Raw genomic sequence first — 17,914 nt, 5'->3', positions numbered from 1 at the left:
ACCAAACTTGGGGGGTAGCATAAGGACAGTCTCCTGATGATACGCTGATAATTTTTTGTGCTGCTAGCCTAAAAACTGCGCCCCCTGCAGGCCAAAAATGGAAAACCACTAAAAATACCCAAAAACGAACCCAGCATTTTGATGCCCCCCACAAGGTGATGCCCTGGGCAGCTGCCCACCTTGCCCAATGGGCATTACGCCAGTGGGCTCAGCAAAGCCTAAGGATTTCTGGGTGCTTAATACTGGAGTCCTGGGAATTTAGAGTAACAAAGTTTGCAGGGTTAAATTCTAAACAGTCCCCAAGCCTACCCTTAAAAAAGTCTTTCACTTCTGTTAGGTTCCCTTATTTAAGCATTCCTTGCCACTACAATGAAATAGATATTCCTTTCTCTTCCAACCCTACTGTTCCATGACAAAGAATCAAAATAGCCACAATGAGTGCTGTGGAGAACAATGATTTCTTTTTTTAAAAGCTCTAAGTAAATGAATAAAGAGCTCACAACTAGAAATAAAAGGGGAATTTTAGGGAATAAAACTTCTGGGCTTTTAGAAAAAAAATGTCCTTGAAGGACCTCAGAGTTAAGAAGATTATAGAAAGCCAAATATAATAATCCTGTTCCCATAAATATTATGAGTAGGCTATTCTTTCTTCCAATAAGTTTATTTGACAGTGTTAAACATAGGCCAATTTTGCATGCCGAAATTGCTCCTCTGTTGGCACGGGGAAAGCCCTGATGCTATCGGGAGTTTTGTACTGCCCCCGGTGCTGCAGTGTGGCTGCCACATTTCTGCTCCAGAATCACCCTGCAGCACTGGCTTTGCTCCACGAATTTCCTGAACCGCAAAGGTTGAGGTTCTTTGGAAATGCCCCTTTGTTGCTCTGGAGGCTTCCATCACTGTGCAAAACTTTTCCATAGCAGAACCAGGGCCAGTTTTCCCACCTCGCCATTCTGGCCCACCCCACCAATGGACAGGCGCTGAGAATCGGCGCCCTCCCCTCCCTTGTGGAGGGAGAAACGTTGAGCAGAAAAACAGCGTGTGCAGGCACCGTGAACAGGAGGGTGGCAATTCTCTCACACAAGCAAGGATTGTAGATATAGATTTTAGATGGAGGGAGGTGGAGGACAGCGATCCCATTACACACGCAAGGATTTTAGATGGGGGGGAGTGAGGGTGCCAATTCTCAGTTCTTGTTTTGTGCTACCTGCGTGTGAAGGGGGGGAACCCCACTTGACATCTCACACAGCAAAGTGTGTATGTGTTTCTATTCGTATTACCTACCACTATTACCTCTTTACTGTTTTCACTGCTCATCTCTGGCCGAACAGTGTAAGGGCATACCAACCCTTCAGGCCACAGACATGCTGCACGAACATTCTAAGGGTGACAGTTAAACACAGCCAGCTTCATGGCCTGGTGCGCCAGGAAAAAGACGTTTTACCTGGCTCAGGTATGGACTTTCGGCGATTTGAAGGTCCGATTACCTGTCCAGAACAGGGAGGAACGCGATCATAGGAGAAAAAATTAGGCGATCCAGATCCCCAGCCATTTTGGCATTAGGGCGTGACTAACAAAGTCACTGATAGCTTTTTATATAGATAGATAGATGGGAAAGGATTTGCATTTCCAATGCTAGCGTGAATTAGATTGAGGGAGTTTTTTCTACATTACTTACTGAGCCCAAGATAGTATTTGCAGAGACACAGACACTTTACAGAATACCAAAATAGTTTCATTCTTAAGAACCATTGCCTTGTTTACAGTGTTATTTGACAGTGCTGGATTTCATCCAAGCATAAAGTTCTGGTTTCAAGAACTTTTCAGTGGAGAGTCACCAGGAAACAATGTTTTCAAGTCAAAGCTTTATAACCCTCACTTTGCAATCCAGTAAATCAACACCTGCACACTAAACCTGGCACATGTTTATGGTGTGGAGAACAGTAATCCATCTTCCAGTTTCAAAAAGTCTATCAAGTCCAAGCAACCATTAAGAGTTAAGGGGATACACAGGGCTGGATGTGAAGTACTGTGCAATGAGACCAAGTGAGTTTTCGACGAGAGTTTCTTGAACAGCGCCCTCACTTTTCCATGAAAATGTCAAGCCTCAGGAAACTGAGTGGAATTTCAAAGAGAGTTTGGAACACAACATTCACAGGAGTAGTCCACTCTCCATTCATAGTACAAAACTGGGTTCACCCAACTTTTTTGATATGCTTTTGGAGCTTTTAAGAATTAGTTTGCAGCTATTCTGTGAGAGAGCTGCTTTGCTCAAACACCGACCGGATGCTGGGTGTAGAATGACCGTACAATAGAATGCCAGCAAGCCAGGCTATCTTATCTATAAAGTATTTATTTTAAGTTAAACAAACATTTTTCAAGGATGGTTTCCATCTATAAAATGAACAAAGTACAAGCTCTGTACAGCAGATTTTAAAAACCAACTGAAATGACAAACTATATTTAATTTGCGAAATCAACTCAGATGTACCACCTTCATCCTTTTTGCTTTGAAGATGCTAAGAAAAGGTTAGAACAGAGATGACATTGATAAGGTTTTCTAGTAATTTATTATTTAAAAAATTGGGAGGGAGGGGGGTTTGGCTATTTCTTAGACTTGGGGTCAGAAGCCACCACTGACAACCACTGCATACCCGGAATGCATTTCTTTATAGGGGGCTCCCTTGCCTGGCCCATTGACAAAGAACTTTTTTGCAGCAGCATTACATGGAGCACCGCTCCCCAAAATTCATAGACTGTTAGAAGGATGGCATCACAGTAAATCACTTTGGCACACTGTGTCATGTAAACATGGTTAACAAATCATTACAACATTTCTGCCCTGATCCAGGGACCGTACAATACCATGACTCGCAGCCTGAATGCAGTCTCTAAAGCAGATCCTTTCCATGCAGTGCTTACAGAATATACTCCCCATTTCACAATGCAAAACTGACAAAAACTTGTAAAGAGAAATCTTGCCAGCAGTCAAGGTTCTAATACTTAATTGTGCAAACATTGGCTAGTCTGCCAGTTAGTTTTGGACTGGTAATATAATATGTTAAAATCTCAGGATGTATTAATTCCCTCTGCAGAAGAACTGGATTATTATCAATTAGGTTTTCAATTTCAAGACATCGACAATTACTAGCCCATAAAATTACCTCCAATGAGTTCTTCATCTCAAGCTTTCAGTTGGAGAGGGGGGGGGGGTCACACATTTGAACACTCTTGGTAACAAACCCACCCACCCACCCCCAGCACAACCACAGCTATTTTAAGGTTTCTCTCTCTTTTTGCTCCAAAAGTATACTTAAATAGGATACCTCTAAGAATTTTTACTAGGGGGGAAGAAAATTCAGGGTAGGAGCCGATCTTCCCATTGCCTCATCACATACCCGAGAAAAAAGGATTGTAAGCTCATAATTATTTCAACACAGTTCCTGCAGAGATAGATCAAAAGCATGCCATATAAATCCAAATGTTCACTGGCCTATTTGATTTCAATGTACTTTAAAGATACAGCCAGTATACATGGAAATATACCCACACTTTGTGGCAAATACTGCAGCTATAAGGGAAAATGCAGTTCACAGAAATACTCTCACCTATGCAACAAAAGACCATCATCAAGACATGATTTAGTAACAGTTTTATCTAAATCCTTTGTAATCTCTACAGAGCACATTATGAATGCTACTTGCTTTTTAAAGTACTTCACAGACACCTCTTTTATTTTTAAGACTGCAACCCAGGAAAAAACAAGTCAAAGATGTCATCAAGTCCTTTCTCTTGATATAAAATACCAGTTAGATTGAATCTACTGCTTCCAGTGAACTACTTCCACTCAGATTATTTTCAAAAAGCCTATTTTTACTTAAAAACACAAACCTAAATTGAAAACCCAAATCATGATATCCCAAGAGTACAATAGCTCCAGCATTGACACTGGGCTTCTACACAACGGCTACTGTGATCTTGTGCTGTCTGTCAGCTCCATCAGCCTGACCACTTTTGAAAAGGAGAAAGAAAACCATACTGATAAACACTACCTAAAGACAAACTAACCCTCATAGCTGCATTATTATTTTTTCTTAAGTATTTAAAAGGAAAAATAGCCTAGAATTGATCAACACAAAATACCAAGTTTACAGATAACTAGAGAGAAGGGCTTGAATTCCTGGACGGGAGGCGAGAATGCTGGTGGAGATGAAGCGCGCAAGCTCCTTCCTGCTGTTTTCACTGTCCTCCTCTGCAGAGTTCCAGAGTCCTTCAGGAGGAGGGAAAGCAAAGGAGGAGGCCCTCTTGGCAAAGCAGAAGCATCCAGTGTTCGAATAAACGAGACTCAGCAGCATCAACCCTGCACCTTCACAAACTCTTGTTCCGCTGTAACAATCCTCTGCACTTACCTGTGAAGTGTTAATTGCTTTGTTGATAAATTACAGAATGATGAAAACTGATATAAAGTTGTAGTTTTGACAATATATGTGTGTGAATACATACATGTTTATATTCGGAGTCCTGTCATAAAAAAGTTCATGGTCAAATATATCAAGGACACATGGCAAAATCTTCCAAAATGATGCTTTGATTTCTGGAAACCACAAACACTGATTTTTATGTATATGGGGATTACCAATGATCCTCTCCAAGCAACTTCCTCCCCCCTCCCCTGACTATTCCCTCCCTCCCCACCCTCTGCGTGTTGAAAGCAGTTTTATATTGTACATCTGTTTCTAGGGATGTTAATCATCTGCTGCGTAGGTACTAGCTTGAAGCTGGAAAGGAACTGGCAGGCCTTTACAGTAGAAGTGAGCTGCAGTTGCATTCGGTCAAACAATGCCAGGGTCCTCAGTTCACTAGCTTCCCTTTTGTTCAATTTAGTTGCTGTCAGCTGCTTTCAAAAGATGGAATACTGAGGTATATAAAGTATCAGTAACGCAATCAGAAAAATGTTGCCCAAGGTTTAGGGAGTGAGACAGTACTTGTGGTGTCGGCCCTTCTACTGCTGTAGATTAAGTGTGAACTTCCACTGCTGGGACAGTGAAGGATTGCAGACTTCAACAGTCAGGCCACCGTTTTTGGCATTTCGGCTGTCTAAACACAGGTTACTGCCCACATGCCTTAGCTTGGCGTTGCTTTCAATTTGTTCCCATTTCTAGAAGAAAAGAACAAAACAAAGATTCTGAAAATGGCCACCAGTATCGAAGTATGTGAAGTTTTCTACTTGCCAACAGATGTAAACAACATATGGAAGCACACTTGAAAATGTCTAAGGGAACTTAACACACAGAATAGGATTTTCTATTGCCAAAAGCGCAGCATGTGCAGCACAGCCTAAAGAAAAGCATATGGCAGATCAGTACCTGCAATGGTCAAACAACATGTATTGCATTTTTATCCCATCTTACCCTCTGAGGAGCTTAGGGCAGCAAATGTGGTTTTCCAAATCCTCTTTTATTTTCACAAAAAAACTGTGAGATAGGTTAACCAGTGGTGGTGAACCTTTGGCACTCCAGATGTTATGGACTACAATTCCCATCAGCCCCTGCCAGCATGGGTCAATTGCTCGCAGTGTGTAGCATATTCTAAGCGCAGCATGTATGCCGAGATCGATAAGTCACTTCCCCGAAGGGCCAAGTGATCATCCCAAGGCTCCGTATGTGTTTTCCTTCATAGCGGAGTAGAGATTGGCGCCTCAGTCTCCTAGCTCTACATTGACACTTTAACCATCCTACGCTTTAGCTATCTGCTGTGGCGGCATACCAGGCTTCCTGGAACAGAAATAAATATCTACACAAGGCATATGTTATAATGATGTGACCTTAAACTCTCAGCCACAAAATACTGACCTGTCTACTGTCATTTTCCCTGCAGCCTTGAAGCTTTATGAGTGAGCCGGGAGCTCGATCCACAACAGTAAGGCACAAATCCATGTGTTTCACTGACTTGTCCTTTGTTAAGGCCCATTCCTAGAACATAAAGCAGACGACACGAAGTTGTATTCAAGCTTGACGGGCCTTTCTTCCCTGATCTACAGTCATATGCTTGACCACCATAATTCTTCCATTGAAAAGTTTCTACAAAAATTATCCAGAAAATCAGCTTGGGAATTTCACTGATTTCTTTGCCCCTCAGTAAGAAACTTATGGACTTTATAATTTTTATTATGATATTTTGCCTACATATCGTTGGACTCTTGTTGATATAATGAAGACCCTCCTTCTATGAGGGCAGCTGTTCCCATACAACCTTTTCGATAGTATGTCAATTTGGTTAAGATGACAATAATCCATATATTACATAACCACTGAAAGGTTATCAGCAGTTCCAGAGGCACCTATTTGAGAAGAGACAACAACAGTAGTTCTATAATGCCCTCTACTGGCTCGGCTTTATAGCACAGCAACATTTAACAAGCTAAAACCAACACTGATCAAAAACACATTCTGGGAATGTGTAAATTAACAAGTAGTTGAGCTGAAAGACTTCTCAAATGCTGATGAATCCAGAAAAAAAAAGCACATGATACATCTATCACATTTTAAGTTTTTAGTGCTTTAAGCTAAATTTCCAGTAGTTGAGATAGTAATCAGCCTATTTTGCTAGGGCAGTGGTGGCGAACCTATGGCACGGGTGCCAGAGGTGGCACTCAGAGCCCTTTCTGTGGACACACAAAAATAGAGTCCCCCCCCCCACACACATCTAGGATGGCCTGGGCCGCTGGGCTCGATTATTAAACTAAGACCTAGTTTTGGGGAAGCAGTGTAGGTAACCCTGTTAAGCGCTGTTAAACTCCACTGATTTTCATGTGAAGAACTAAAGTGCGATCCTTTACCTGGGAGTAAGCTCGGTTGCTGGCAATGGGGCTTGCTTCTGAGCAAACTCTCCTAGAGTCGTGATTCACCCGTTGGAAGAGCTAAAAGCGTATTGCTTCCAAAGCAAAGCCACCGACAATACCAAGCTTACTCCCCGAAAGTAACTATCAACTCTGAACCAACCGTTTTTTCTAAACTTAAACCTCAGTATTCAGGTTAAATTGCCGTGTTGGCACTTTGCGATAAATAAGTGGGTTTTGGGTTGCAATTTGGGCACTTTGTCTTGAAAAGGTTCATCACCACTGTGCTAGGGTAACTACCAAGAGGTAACATTATTTAATACACAATAACATATCAATTTCTAAAAGCTAGACAACGGTTGTTTTTCAATCTGTTCCACACACAACTAACTGATGTATATGTGAAAGTATTATTTAAAGAGACTTAATGAACAATTACTTTTTTCTAAGCAAAGAAGTATTTCAGAATGGGTTTTGGGGGAGGGGAACCCTCTCCATTAACCCAAATACCATTGTAAGGCTGCAAAACAGATGCTCTCTTCCACAAGACAGTCAGTTCTGTGTACTCAAAAATTAGACTAACAAAATAGAATATGCCAGAAAACATGTCACTCAGAAAAGGCATCTTTTCTGAAGGGTGAGTTAGCTCAGCACTGCAGAGTGATATAGATCCCAACAATTCCTGGATTTTAACATTCGATGCTTACAGTCTGTTGCATGCTACAGAGCCCATCATAATGACCAAACTCCAGGCAGAAATACACACTCCACTTCCCCTTCAAATTACAGCACTTCTGTTCCTGCATTCATATCAGGCGTTTAATATTCTTTCCACTCAAATGATCCTCTACATCCTGTATTAGGCCCTGGAAGTGTTTTGTGAAATGTGGATCACTATGCAACAAATTCACCACAGAATGTACACTGAGTAAGAAAATATGCATTGATTAAGTAAGCTCTCTATAGGCTAGCTTTGTGTTACTTCACTAAGGGTAAGTAGATTGAAGTCCACCAGCACCTTGGAGTCTACAAGATTTTTGGGGTATAAGCAGTGGTGGGATTAATTTAACAACTGGTTGTTTACAAGCACCATTTTAACAACCAGTTCTGCCAAAGTGAATCCCACCACTGCTGCTTTCAAGAGCCAAAACTCTCTTTGTCAGAGCTTTACTCCCAAAAACCTTTTTGGTCCCCAAAGGGCTGCTGGAGTTAAATACCAGTATAGCCACATTCAGACCACTCTGGTGAAGAATCTTACTAAATCTTAAGAGTTTGGCACACAGTCATGCAAGGGAATGCAAGGGAAGGGGAATGCAAGGGAAGGGGAATGAGGGAAGTAGGGGAGGGGGCCCAGCATCTGGACATGGCCCACCCACCCTAATGGAGGGAGGGGAGGGAGGGGAGGGGTGGCATGCAAGGGAAGGGGAGGGAGGGGTGGCATGCAAGGTAGGGGAAGGAGGGGGAATTAATCTTAATTCCTTCAGATTAAAAAAAGGAAGAAAAACTACAGGTCGAGTCTGACTGAGATTGAAGAATGCTTTGAAAGACCATATTATTAGTTCTATGTCTATATTTTAATCAATAGTGGAAAAATAAAATTAAGCTATGCATAGAAGTCACCCCTTACTATTAAATTTATCTTATACTAGGCCCTAAAAATGAGTATTCATTCATTCATTTATTGGTCCTTTAGGCTGTCCTTTTCCCAAACAGTGTTCAGGGCAGCTTACATTAAGAATATTCAACGTAATAAAACATACAGCATTTTTGGTAGTTACCCCACCAATATCTATGTGGCCACAGTGATCCATGCAACGGTCACCTCTAAAATGGATTACGGTAACTCATTTTACGCTGGTCTGCCCTTGAGATTGCTCTGGAAACTACAACTAGCACAGAATGCAGCGACAAGACATCTTACCAGGGCACTGGTAAAAGAGTACATTACACTTGTGCTCCTCAGCTGCATTAGTTACTGGTTGAGTACTGGATCATTTTCAAGGTATTGATGCTGACATTCAAGGCCTCATATCTCCAGGACCTCATCTCCCCGTATTGGTCTTTGGTCCTCCGGTAGTAATCTCCTGGTGGTCCCTGGCCCCAAGAACTTCCAGTTAGCTTCAACCAGAGTCAGACCTTTTTGGGCCCTGGCTGCAGCCTTGTGGAACTCTGTCAGATGAAACCAGCACCTTGTCAGCTGTCAGCTATCAGCTGAGATCAGCACAGGGCCTGTAAGACAGAGATGTTCCACTGGGCTTTTGACTGAAACCACTCATAGGTCAAATCTATCTTGCTGGCCTTCCAAACTTTTTTCCCAAACTTTTTGGAATTTTCTTCACCTGTGAAAGTTTTGTGCTCTCCACCTTCCCTGTCTCGATAGTTAAATATTTGGAGTTGATGAGATACTGGGATGAGTATTTTAGGCTGTGACATTGGATTTTATCAATTATTAATCATTTGTGTGTTATGACACTTAATTAGTTAATTTTTAGTTATTATAATTGTACATATGTTGTTTTATTATAATGTGTGTAAACTGCCCCGAGCCTGGTGTTAGTCAGGAAAGGGAAGGGTATTAAATTTTAATAAAATGAATAAATAAATAAAACCCATAAAGTTTGGGTTTCCGGGCTGTATGGCCGTGTTCTAGCAGCATTCTCTCCTGACGTTTCGCCTGCATCTGAGGCTGGCATCGACAAAACCCATAAAATCGACAGCCTTCGACAAAACCCATAAAATTTTATAAATTCTAGAATGTACTTTGGTGCCATTAAATTTCAGAATAAAATCAATCCAATTAATATTATTCCTGTGCCAATGTATCCTTCCATCATGATGGGTGGGAAGGGGAAGGAAGCGGGAGGAGGTAAGCAAGGATGGAAACTGTTGCTGTCCTCAACCATGGGCCTAACAGAAAAGCCCCATCTTACAGGCCCTGCAAAACTGCAATAAATCCTGGCCTCATTCAACAGAGTGTTCCACTAGGCTGGGGCCAGGGCAAAGAGGCTCTGGCCCTGGTTGAGGACAGCCAGACTGTTTTAGGACTGTTTTTAGGATCAACACCAGTAGATTGTTGTTAGCCAAACATACAATAAATGGTCGAGTTCATGTTGCCATTTTTGTAAAACATCATAGAGTAAGCAAGATCAATCTAGAACAGAATTTCCATATGAAAGGTTAGAAAGATTTCAGAAGTGACTGGAAAGAATGGGTGGACATATTTTAGCCTGCATCTGGAAAAGTAATAAACTCACTCGGTGGTGCTGTAAATAATCAGAAATATGATTTATCTCATTCCACTCATTTAAGTGTTAAAAAACAATTCAATCCACTTCTATTTATAAGCTAGTGACTACTAACCTGGTTCCCCCCAGCATTGTGACATTCATAAACACCAACCACGCCATCTGCAAAATGGCCTAGAGTGTCAAGGCAATTGGTTCCTTGCTGCAAGGCCCCAAAAGCAATATCTTGGTGATCAGGTACCCTGAAAAACAAAAATCTTTTAAGTTTAAAAACCTTCCAACCATTTGACCCTGAAAGCAATCCAGAGGTGTGTACAGTGTATATGCAAAAGGACATCTTCTAAACATCATTCTAGGTGTTTCTATCATACATAAGGAATCTGTAAGTGCTTCACTGCAGAATAGATTTGTTCTAAAGCAGGCAATACTGTTGCAAATATCTGTAGTGTTGCATGATGCTATTCATGCAGCTGGACAAAGAAACCAAAACTCAAAGTAAAGACAAGGTCAAGAACAAGTTTTTCAGCCCAGCTCAACTACCTCCTCCCCAACCAGTCACACCATCGAAAACTCACCTTAATTCTGGATACACTTTTTCAAGATACCACTTGAACGGTTTGCAGTTAAGTCTCTTTCTCAGTTCTGTTCGGCTTTGAATACTATTGACAGAAAGAGTAGTTTTGTAACAACTGCATTTAAGTTGCCACAATTTAGAAGTTAACAATAACTTAAGTATAGAAGTTGACAACAGGGAGAACAGAACTATGTGTTCAGTTTTTATAATATAAATGTATAGTCCCCCCAATCCTACACTGAATTTCTACACTGATGAACAGTAGACAGACAGCAATTTGACTTACTTGCCATAAGGTACATTTCTGGCTGAAGGCACTGCTGCATAATAGAAATTTTTGTATTCATCCATCCAGACTTCTGCTGCCCTACGTGTATTTCTGGAAATAGTTCAAGACTTTATTATTTTTGCTCCTGTCACAGTCATGAGAATTTCTTATTTCTTTATTACTTTAAGTGCCACTAACCCACTGCAATTAAAAAAGCTATAGCAAAGTCTCAACGAACAAAATATGCAGAAGTAAAGATACTGCCATATCTAACCCTTTTAAGGTCTTTTGTTTAGGAAAGGAAGTGCCATGACAGAACCTTGGGCATTTTATGGTTCCATTCTACTTCTATCATCAGAAGAACAAATGAACAGAGAGTAAAGGTTAAAAAATGCTTTAAAACTATTTCACATATGGAAGTAAACTATTAATCCTGCCTAAGAGCTGAGGCCCTTTCCGCACAGGCCTCCGGGTGCCCTCACGCCGGCAAGAATTCTGCCGGCGTGGGGGTGGAACGATCGCTCACTACGCGTTGTTTGGCCGGCCCCAACAGTTGTGCCGGTTTCAGGAGAGGCGACTCCGCATGGAGACGCCTACTTCCCCTGTCCACAATTACTTGCCTTGTCCCCGTCATTACCGCCCTGCCAATGTCTTTCCTAAGCCTAAGCCCATGCTGCCCTCCGACCTCCAGAATTCCGGAGGGACAGCATGGGCGGGGCTTAGGAAGACAGCAGGGCTTAATTATTGCAGGGACAAGGCAAGTAAGCGAAAGAGAAAACAGCGACGATGTTCCGGGCGGTGCCGTTCACGCAGCGCCGCAGGAACAACACGCGCTGTTTTCCTCAAAAACAACTCTTTAAAGGGGTGTTGTTTGAGGACGACCTAACGCCAGCCCTGACGGAAGGGGAGCCAGGTCGGCGCTGCTGCATTTCAGCAGCGCCGCCTGTGCGAACGGCGGCCTGGGGGCGGCGTTTTTACCATCCCCAGGCCGCTGTTTTTGGCCCGTGCAGAAACGGCCTGAGAATTTTCCAGCATCAACACTGCCTGCAACTGACAGACTGTGACTAAGAATTACTTTTGAGGAGTGACGGGATCCTCCTGGTCAGAAAAACAGCTCTGAATACATCCCAACAACAAATAAAAAGTCTTTGGATGACTACACTGGGGAAATCAACAAGACTGCTATAAATAGCGGGAATGAAATAGAAGAGATGTACCACCCCCTTGCTCTCACCTGCACAGTCTCATACATATATTGACTCATACAGGGAAAATATGTTTTTCACTATTTAAGTTACACTAACATAGGACATTAGAAGGTTCAATCTTGAGATTTCCTTCAACATAAGTTAACCTTTGGTAAGCATTTAGTGTGCTCCATAACCTAGGCTTGATCAAATACCCTCTTTTTGCTTGTGTTCAACCCCCCCTCCTCCTTTATCTGTAGTAGAGGCAGTCCTGCACTGAGGAGTGTGCACTTGTCTGACCCTAGGGACTTCGGCTCATACCGACGTGATATCTTTCAAGAAGCTGAAAAGTACTCAACGCAAGAGGAATGTAGACTGTTTGGCAGAGGACCACCTCTGCAAAAGGTGAAGAGGTGAACAAGTCTTAGAATTTCTTGTGTAGAAGTTCTAAACAAGTTAAGGACTGAAGTACTGTGCACCTCACTTTCCTGAATAGTATAAATTCAGTAGCAATCTACACCAGTAACGAGACCTCGGTTCATTTTAATACAACCTGCCTTATGACTTGGATTTATATGGATAACCAAAATAGATGCGAAGGCACCAAGGCTCCTGTTGATCAGGTAAATCAGAAGGATCAGAAATAAAAAAGGGTTTTGTTTTCTCTACTTCACGATTTACTTGATATACTGGGGGTTGGGTTTTCTGCTCCCTTTTTAGAAAACAATTTCTGTGTTGAATTCCAGTTAATCAGATTCTGGATTGGCTTCTGTATCTATCAGTGGACAGTTCAAATGAATTGCAAAAGCAATTATGTTGATATTTGCTATAGATGTTGACTCATTTGATTAGTCTGACAGAAATTAATTTCATTTCATGCTGTGATAGAACATAGAAGAAACATCTGCAAGATTTTACTTTGTGATAGGGAGTTTTACATGCTAGTAAGGTATCCTAAAAGTAAAATCACTCACTGGATCTCTGAGTAAGGACTCAATTCCTGCTTTGATCATTTTCGTTAAAGCCATCTCCCAAAGTTACCTTGCAAAAACAGTACCACTTCCTCCAGGGAAGGTATAAGGGTGTTGCTTGCGAAACACGTGGCCCACCCTGCTGCAGGGGATTATTTCAAGGCTCCCACCACACTGCCACACACGGAATGAAATCTCTATCAAGAGAAAACGAGCAATGAGGTGCAAAGAAAATGTAGCCATTCTTTCCCATCCCTTCTTTCCCATCCCTATTCATCCAACCATCCAGATGGGAAAATTATTCTTTCTGAAGCAACTACCACACTGATAAGATTTAAAGTCAGTATTTAACATTTTGATATGGTTCTACCCTCATAGTCTATCTCATACACGTCTAGTAATTTGTGAAAGTCACATTGTACAGTCAGGATTGTGTGATAAAGATATTTTTTTCAAAATTATGCTCTGATTTTAAAATGCAGCCCTGTTTTGGCTGAACATTCACCAGTAATTCATTTAAAGTACTGACTGCCATTTAAATTTTCTCCAGACAGAAATCTGAAAGTCATAAACTCAAGAAAACTGGGGTATGGAATAATTTTTCCACAAAATATTTCTATAAGCCAAAGATGCGTACCTAAATTTTCTCCTCCCCATACATCCATCATCATATCATACTTTCCTAGCTCTTCAAAATAATGTTTGTCCATCACAAAGAGTCCACCAGCGATCATTGGCGTTCTAACAAGACAGAAAGTAAAGAACGGAGAAGTCCTATGTTATATGGGACAATCATATTGCAACCTTCCAGATGATTACTTTCTACTCATATATAAGAAATAAACCCATTCAGTTTTAGTTACCCGCAAATGCTAACTCTGAAAGCTGCTGCATCATATGTAATATGGCCAAGACCGAATCTCGGCGAGCCATTTTCCAATTTTTTTAAAAGCACACGTTGTTTAGTTTAATTTAGGATTAGTTGGCAGCTAGTTATATTTTATATTTTGAAGTCTATAAATATTTTATATTTTGAAGTCTATAACATGCCTTGCAAATGAATGCAGAACTGTTCATAGTACCTATTTACAAATTAGGCTTCTGTACAAAAATGTCTGATTACACTGCTTATAGAACATGCAACTCCTTTGATGATGTCAGAGAATTGAGAGCCCGGTAGTCCAGATGTGTCTATGTGCTTATTCTATCTTCTGATAGTAAGCTTATAAATACACTGTTATTCTGTGTATTTGAGTAGACCAGGTAATCGCTGTGAAATAGAGTAGCTCTTTATGCACTTTAGTGAACACTGATCAGAGAAACCTGCATAATTCTCTGGCATCATCTAATTTCCTGATAAGCTGTTTGCAACAACTCAATCAGTAAAATGCATGCAGAACAGAATCTATAAGTGGTTACTTATAAGTTGTTCAAGCATTATTTGTTTCCTTTCTTCATGTGATACAATCTCAACTTGTATGTCTGTATGTAGGCAGCATTCACCTGTGATGTTTTGAATTATTCATTTCACACAAAACCCTGCCCACTGGGAATGAAAATTACAACAGCAAAACAGAACCATGGAAAAATCACCATGTTAACTTCTTTCCATGTATCAGCCTGCACTATTCTGAACCCACATTATGTTGGAATTTCCTCCTGTATGTATTTATTTTAACTGCTTCCATCTTGTAAGCTCACTGCCAGTGACTCTCGGGGAGTTTCATGATACTCAAGATAATTCAAGGACAGTCTGACAGGCATCATGAGAGGAGATGGTAACTCAAAACACTGCACTAACTAAGAACAACAGTATTGTTTTGTTAGGGGAAGGATGAGGGCAGGAACATACTTTATGGGAGCAACAGGGTTTCCTTGCCGTGCTCTTCTTTGCTCTGGTGTCATGTAATCCCATTTGAATACTAAATTCCAATCAAAACCTAAAAAGAGGTAGAGAGACGAATCAGATATCACATCAATTTGCTTCCCTTCCCTTTTGAATAAATGGTTCCAGAAGAAAAAGTGCAAAATATTTTTGTTGAATAAGCAGCAGTTTTTGATAACTGCTTGAATGTTGAACCCCATTTTACACTCACTCTTGAATTACTTAGCTATTGGACTTAGTGTAATTATAGTTCAGGTACTACAAGCAAACAGGGTACTCCATACTTTATTTCAAAAGGTTTTTTTAAAAAAATGGTAGTTTTAGTTTACTATGTTTATTTATGAAGGCATTTAAATCTCACCACTTTGTCTACAAGAGGAGCCACTGTGAATAAATCCTTGAAGGCTATGAAGAAAGGGAAATGCTTCCTGTTTTTGCCTCCCCTGCCCAGTTCTCATGCAGCTGTACTAGAAATGAAAATCCAGGACGTTCTTTCTGCTTCTGCACCAAATCTAACCATTCTCAGAAAACTCCGTCCATGTAACTATTGCCAGGATTTTTGCCACGTGTTTTATAGATTCAATATTTTAAAGACAGGGGCAGACTACTTATTCACATCTTTAGCATTTATATGCACTTCTGGTACCAAAGAAACACATACCGGTACTCCTCTTAGTAGGTGCTTAATAAAATAATGTCCATGTTTGGTAAAAATACACCCAAATGAAATGTGTATATTTGTAAAAACTTGTTGTGGATGCTTCCTTAGAGTGGATACTCTAAGGAAGAAACAGATAAGATTCACTTGGATTCAATGGGAAGGAATAATCTTTACATACAAAGGACAGCTACAGAGAATCACTTCTGCAGCAAGTGCCAAAAAATCTACAAGAAAAACATTAAAGAATTTATTTAAAAACATCTAGTGGAGCTGTTGAAATGTAGAAAAAAGTCAGCAAAATAGACTAGAATGATAATATTATCAATCAAAGACTGTCAGATAACAGTCTTAAGCATTTATTTTGTGGGTTAGAAGAATAAGGAAGAATTGGAGAATTTTTATGTAAATTGTCTTTAAATCTGAGAAATAAGTTAGAAAGATAAGGTTACATGTTTGTATATATGAAATGGAATAGTAATGGAATAACTTTTTTCTCTAAAAATGCTCATCTAGATAATAATAGATAATAATAGTAATAATACAATAATGGTAATAATAGATTATTAAAGATAAATTTAGCAATGTGTTTTTGATTGAAAGCCAAGTAGTTGTGTGTTATTTTTTGCTGTTTATGTAGTTTTTAAAGTTAGGGTGACTGGTTCACTGTAGAGTTTTGTAGTGTACTGTTTTAGTTGTGGTGTGTAGTTAAAAACGTAATAAAATCATTATAAAAAAGAACTCCAAAAGTTTGGAGAGGCAGGACTTAACTTTTTCTGGTGGGTTTTCCAGGCTGTGTGGCCGTGGTTTGGTGGATATTGTTCGTAACGTTTTGCCTGCATCTATGGCTGGCATCTTCAGAGGTGTATCACAGAGGTGCATCACAGTGTGTAACAGACTTCCCTCTGTGATACACCTGTGAAGATGCCAGCCACAGATGCAGGCGAAATGTTAGGAACAAGATCCACCAGACCACGGCCACACAGCCCAGAAAACCCACCAGAACCAGTTGAATCCAGCCGTGAAAGCCTTCGACAATACATAGGACAACTTTGTTAATTAACCATGCAGTCATCCTTTTAGACTTGGCAGTCCCTTTGTTAATCTGGTGAATCTGTGATTTCAAATAGCTTCCAAACATCCTTTAGGGATTTAACTCTTTCTTTTTCAGATACATTCTAACTAGTCCCTCCACTTTTGTAAAATTCCCTCATTTGAAATCAAATGTTATTTTTTGGGATGTTCTATTGGCAGGAATAGAGAACTTAATAACATAGCGGTCACTGTTTCCAACTGGTGCCACAACATCTTTATGTCTCATCAATAAGGAATGACTATAAACAAATAATTGTACAAAATATACTATGCTTCACATGCTACAATGGCATCCTTCTAATCAACCTATAATTGCAGTAACAGACATTTGATGTCAAGAAGATTAGCTAACGAGGAACTTTTAAATTCTGTTTCAAGTGAAAGCTTTACTTTTTCCAAAAGACAATGTCTGGCAACAAAATGTGCACTTCATTTCACGAAATGGTTTTAATCCGAAACAGAAGCAAGTGTTTCAGTGGCACTGGCGAGCATGAAGTGGCATACACAAGAGTGAACATTAGAGGGCTCTTCTGGAATACAAATGAAAATGTAACATATGACATATCCTGAAACACATGTCTATAAGGCCTCCCAAGCTGTGTCCCATCTGGCCTCTTTGGTACTAGACATGCTCAGTTGGTTGAGGTCAAATCCATTTTTCCATCACCTTTTCTGACTTCATAAAAACAGCAAAGAAGAAAGCAGATCTGACTGAAATGAGCAACGTTTCAGTCTCTTCCTCCCCAGGATGTGACAGGTACTGAATTTAATGCTCTCCTTAGGAAACAGAAAGAAGGAGAGACAGAGAGGCAACATTCCCTACCCCGGTATAAGAGAGAATGCAGTCCAGGAGGGAAAAAGGGGGTGTTTTTTTAAAAAGCTGACTAGAGAGTGAGGGACTCTGCCAAGCTATGGACAGATTCCTAACTCCAGTAGATCCATGCTGATTTTACCCTAAGTGGCATTTCCAGGAACCTCACAGGCAGCCTTTGAATATATTACATCATAACAGACTCAGGTTTGCTCCCCACCTCCCAACTACCTACCTACCATCTGCAGTCCTTAAAATATGGGGAACCCAAGCTGCATAGGGATCTGAAGATCAATTCCAGCATCTGTAATTGGGTCCAGAAGGAAATTCAGAGCTAGCATAGATGAAACAAGACTGGAGTGATAATGGCCCCTACAACCCACTC

The 17,914-nt window shown here is 40.6% G+C and overlaps 1 protein-coding gene across 1 annotated transcript in view; it reads right to left on the bottom strand.

Moving 5' to 3' along the window:
• Positions 1 to 2,332: 2,332 nt before the first annotated feature.
• Positions 2,333 to 17,914, bottom strand: part of GALNT2 (polypeptide N-acetylgalactosaminyltransferase 2) — a 109,233-nt gene continuing 93,651 nt past the window's right edge. Inside the window, 8 exon segments of the mRNA XM_048486389.1 lie at positions 2,333 to 5,155; positions 5,850 to 5,969; positions 10,196 to 10,322; positions 10,656 to 10,739; positions 10,941 to 11,033; positions 13,151 to 13,277; positions 13,718 to 13,821; positions 14,933 to 15,020. Coding sequence (XP_048342346.1) covers positions 5,000 to 5,155; positions 5,850 to 5,969; positions 10,196 to 10,322; positions 10,656 to 10,739; positions 10,941 to 11,033; positions 13,151 to 13,277; positions 13,718 to 13,821; positions 14,933 to 15,020 — 899 coding nt within the window. The 3' untranslated portion in view covers positions 2,333 to 4,999.

This window comes from Sphaerodactylus townsendi, linkage group LG01 (genome assembly GCF_021028975.2).
Source record: "Sphaerodactylus townsendi isolate TG3544 linkage group LG01, MPM_Stown_v2.3, whole genome shotgun sequence".
Lineage (NCBI taxonomy): Eukaryota > Metazoa > Chordata > Lepidosauria > Squamata > Sphaerodactylidae > Sphaerodactylus > Sphaerodactylus townsendi.
This window is presented reverse-complemented; position numbering and strand designations above follow the sequence as displayed.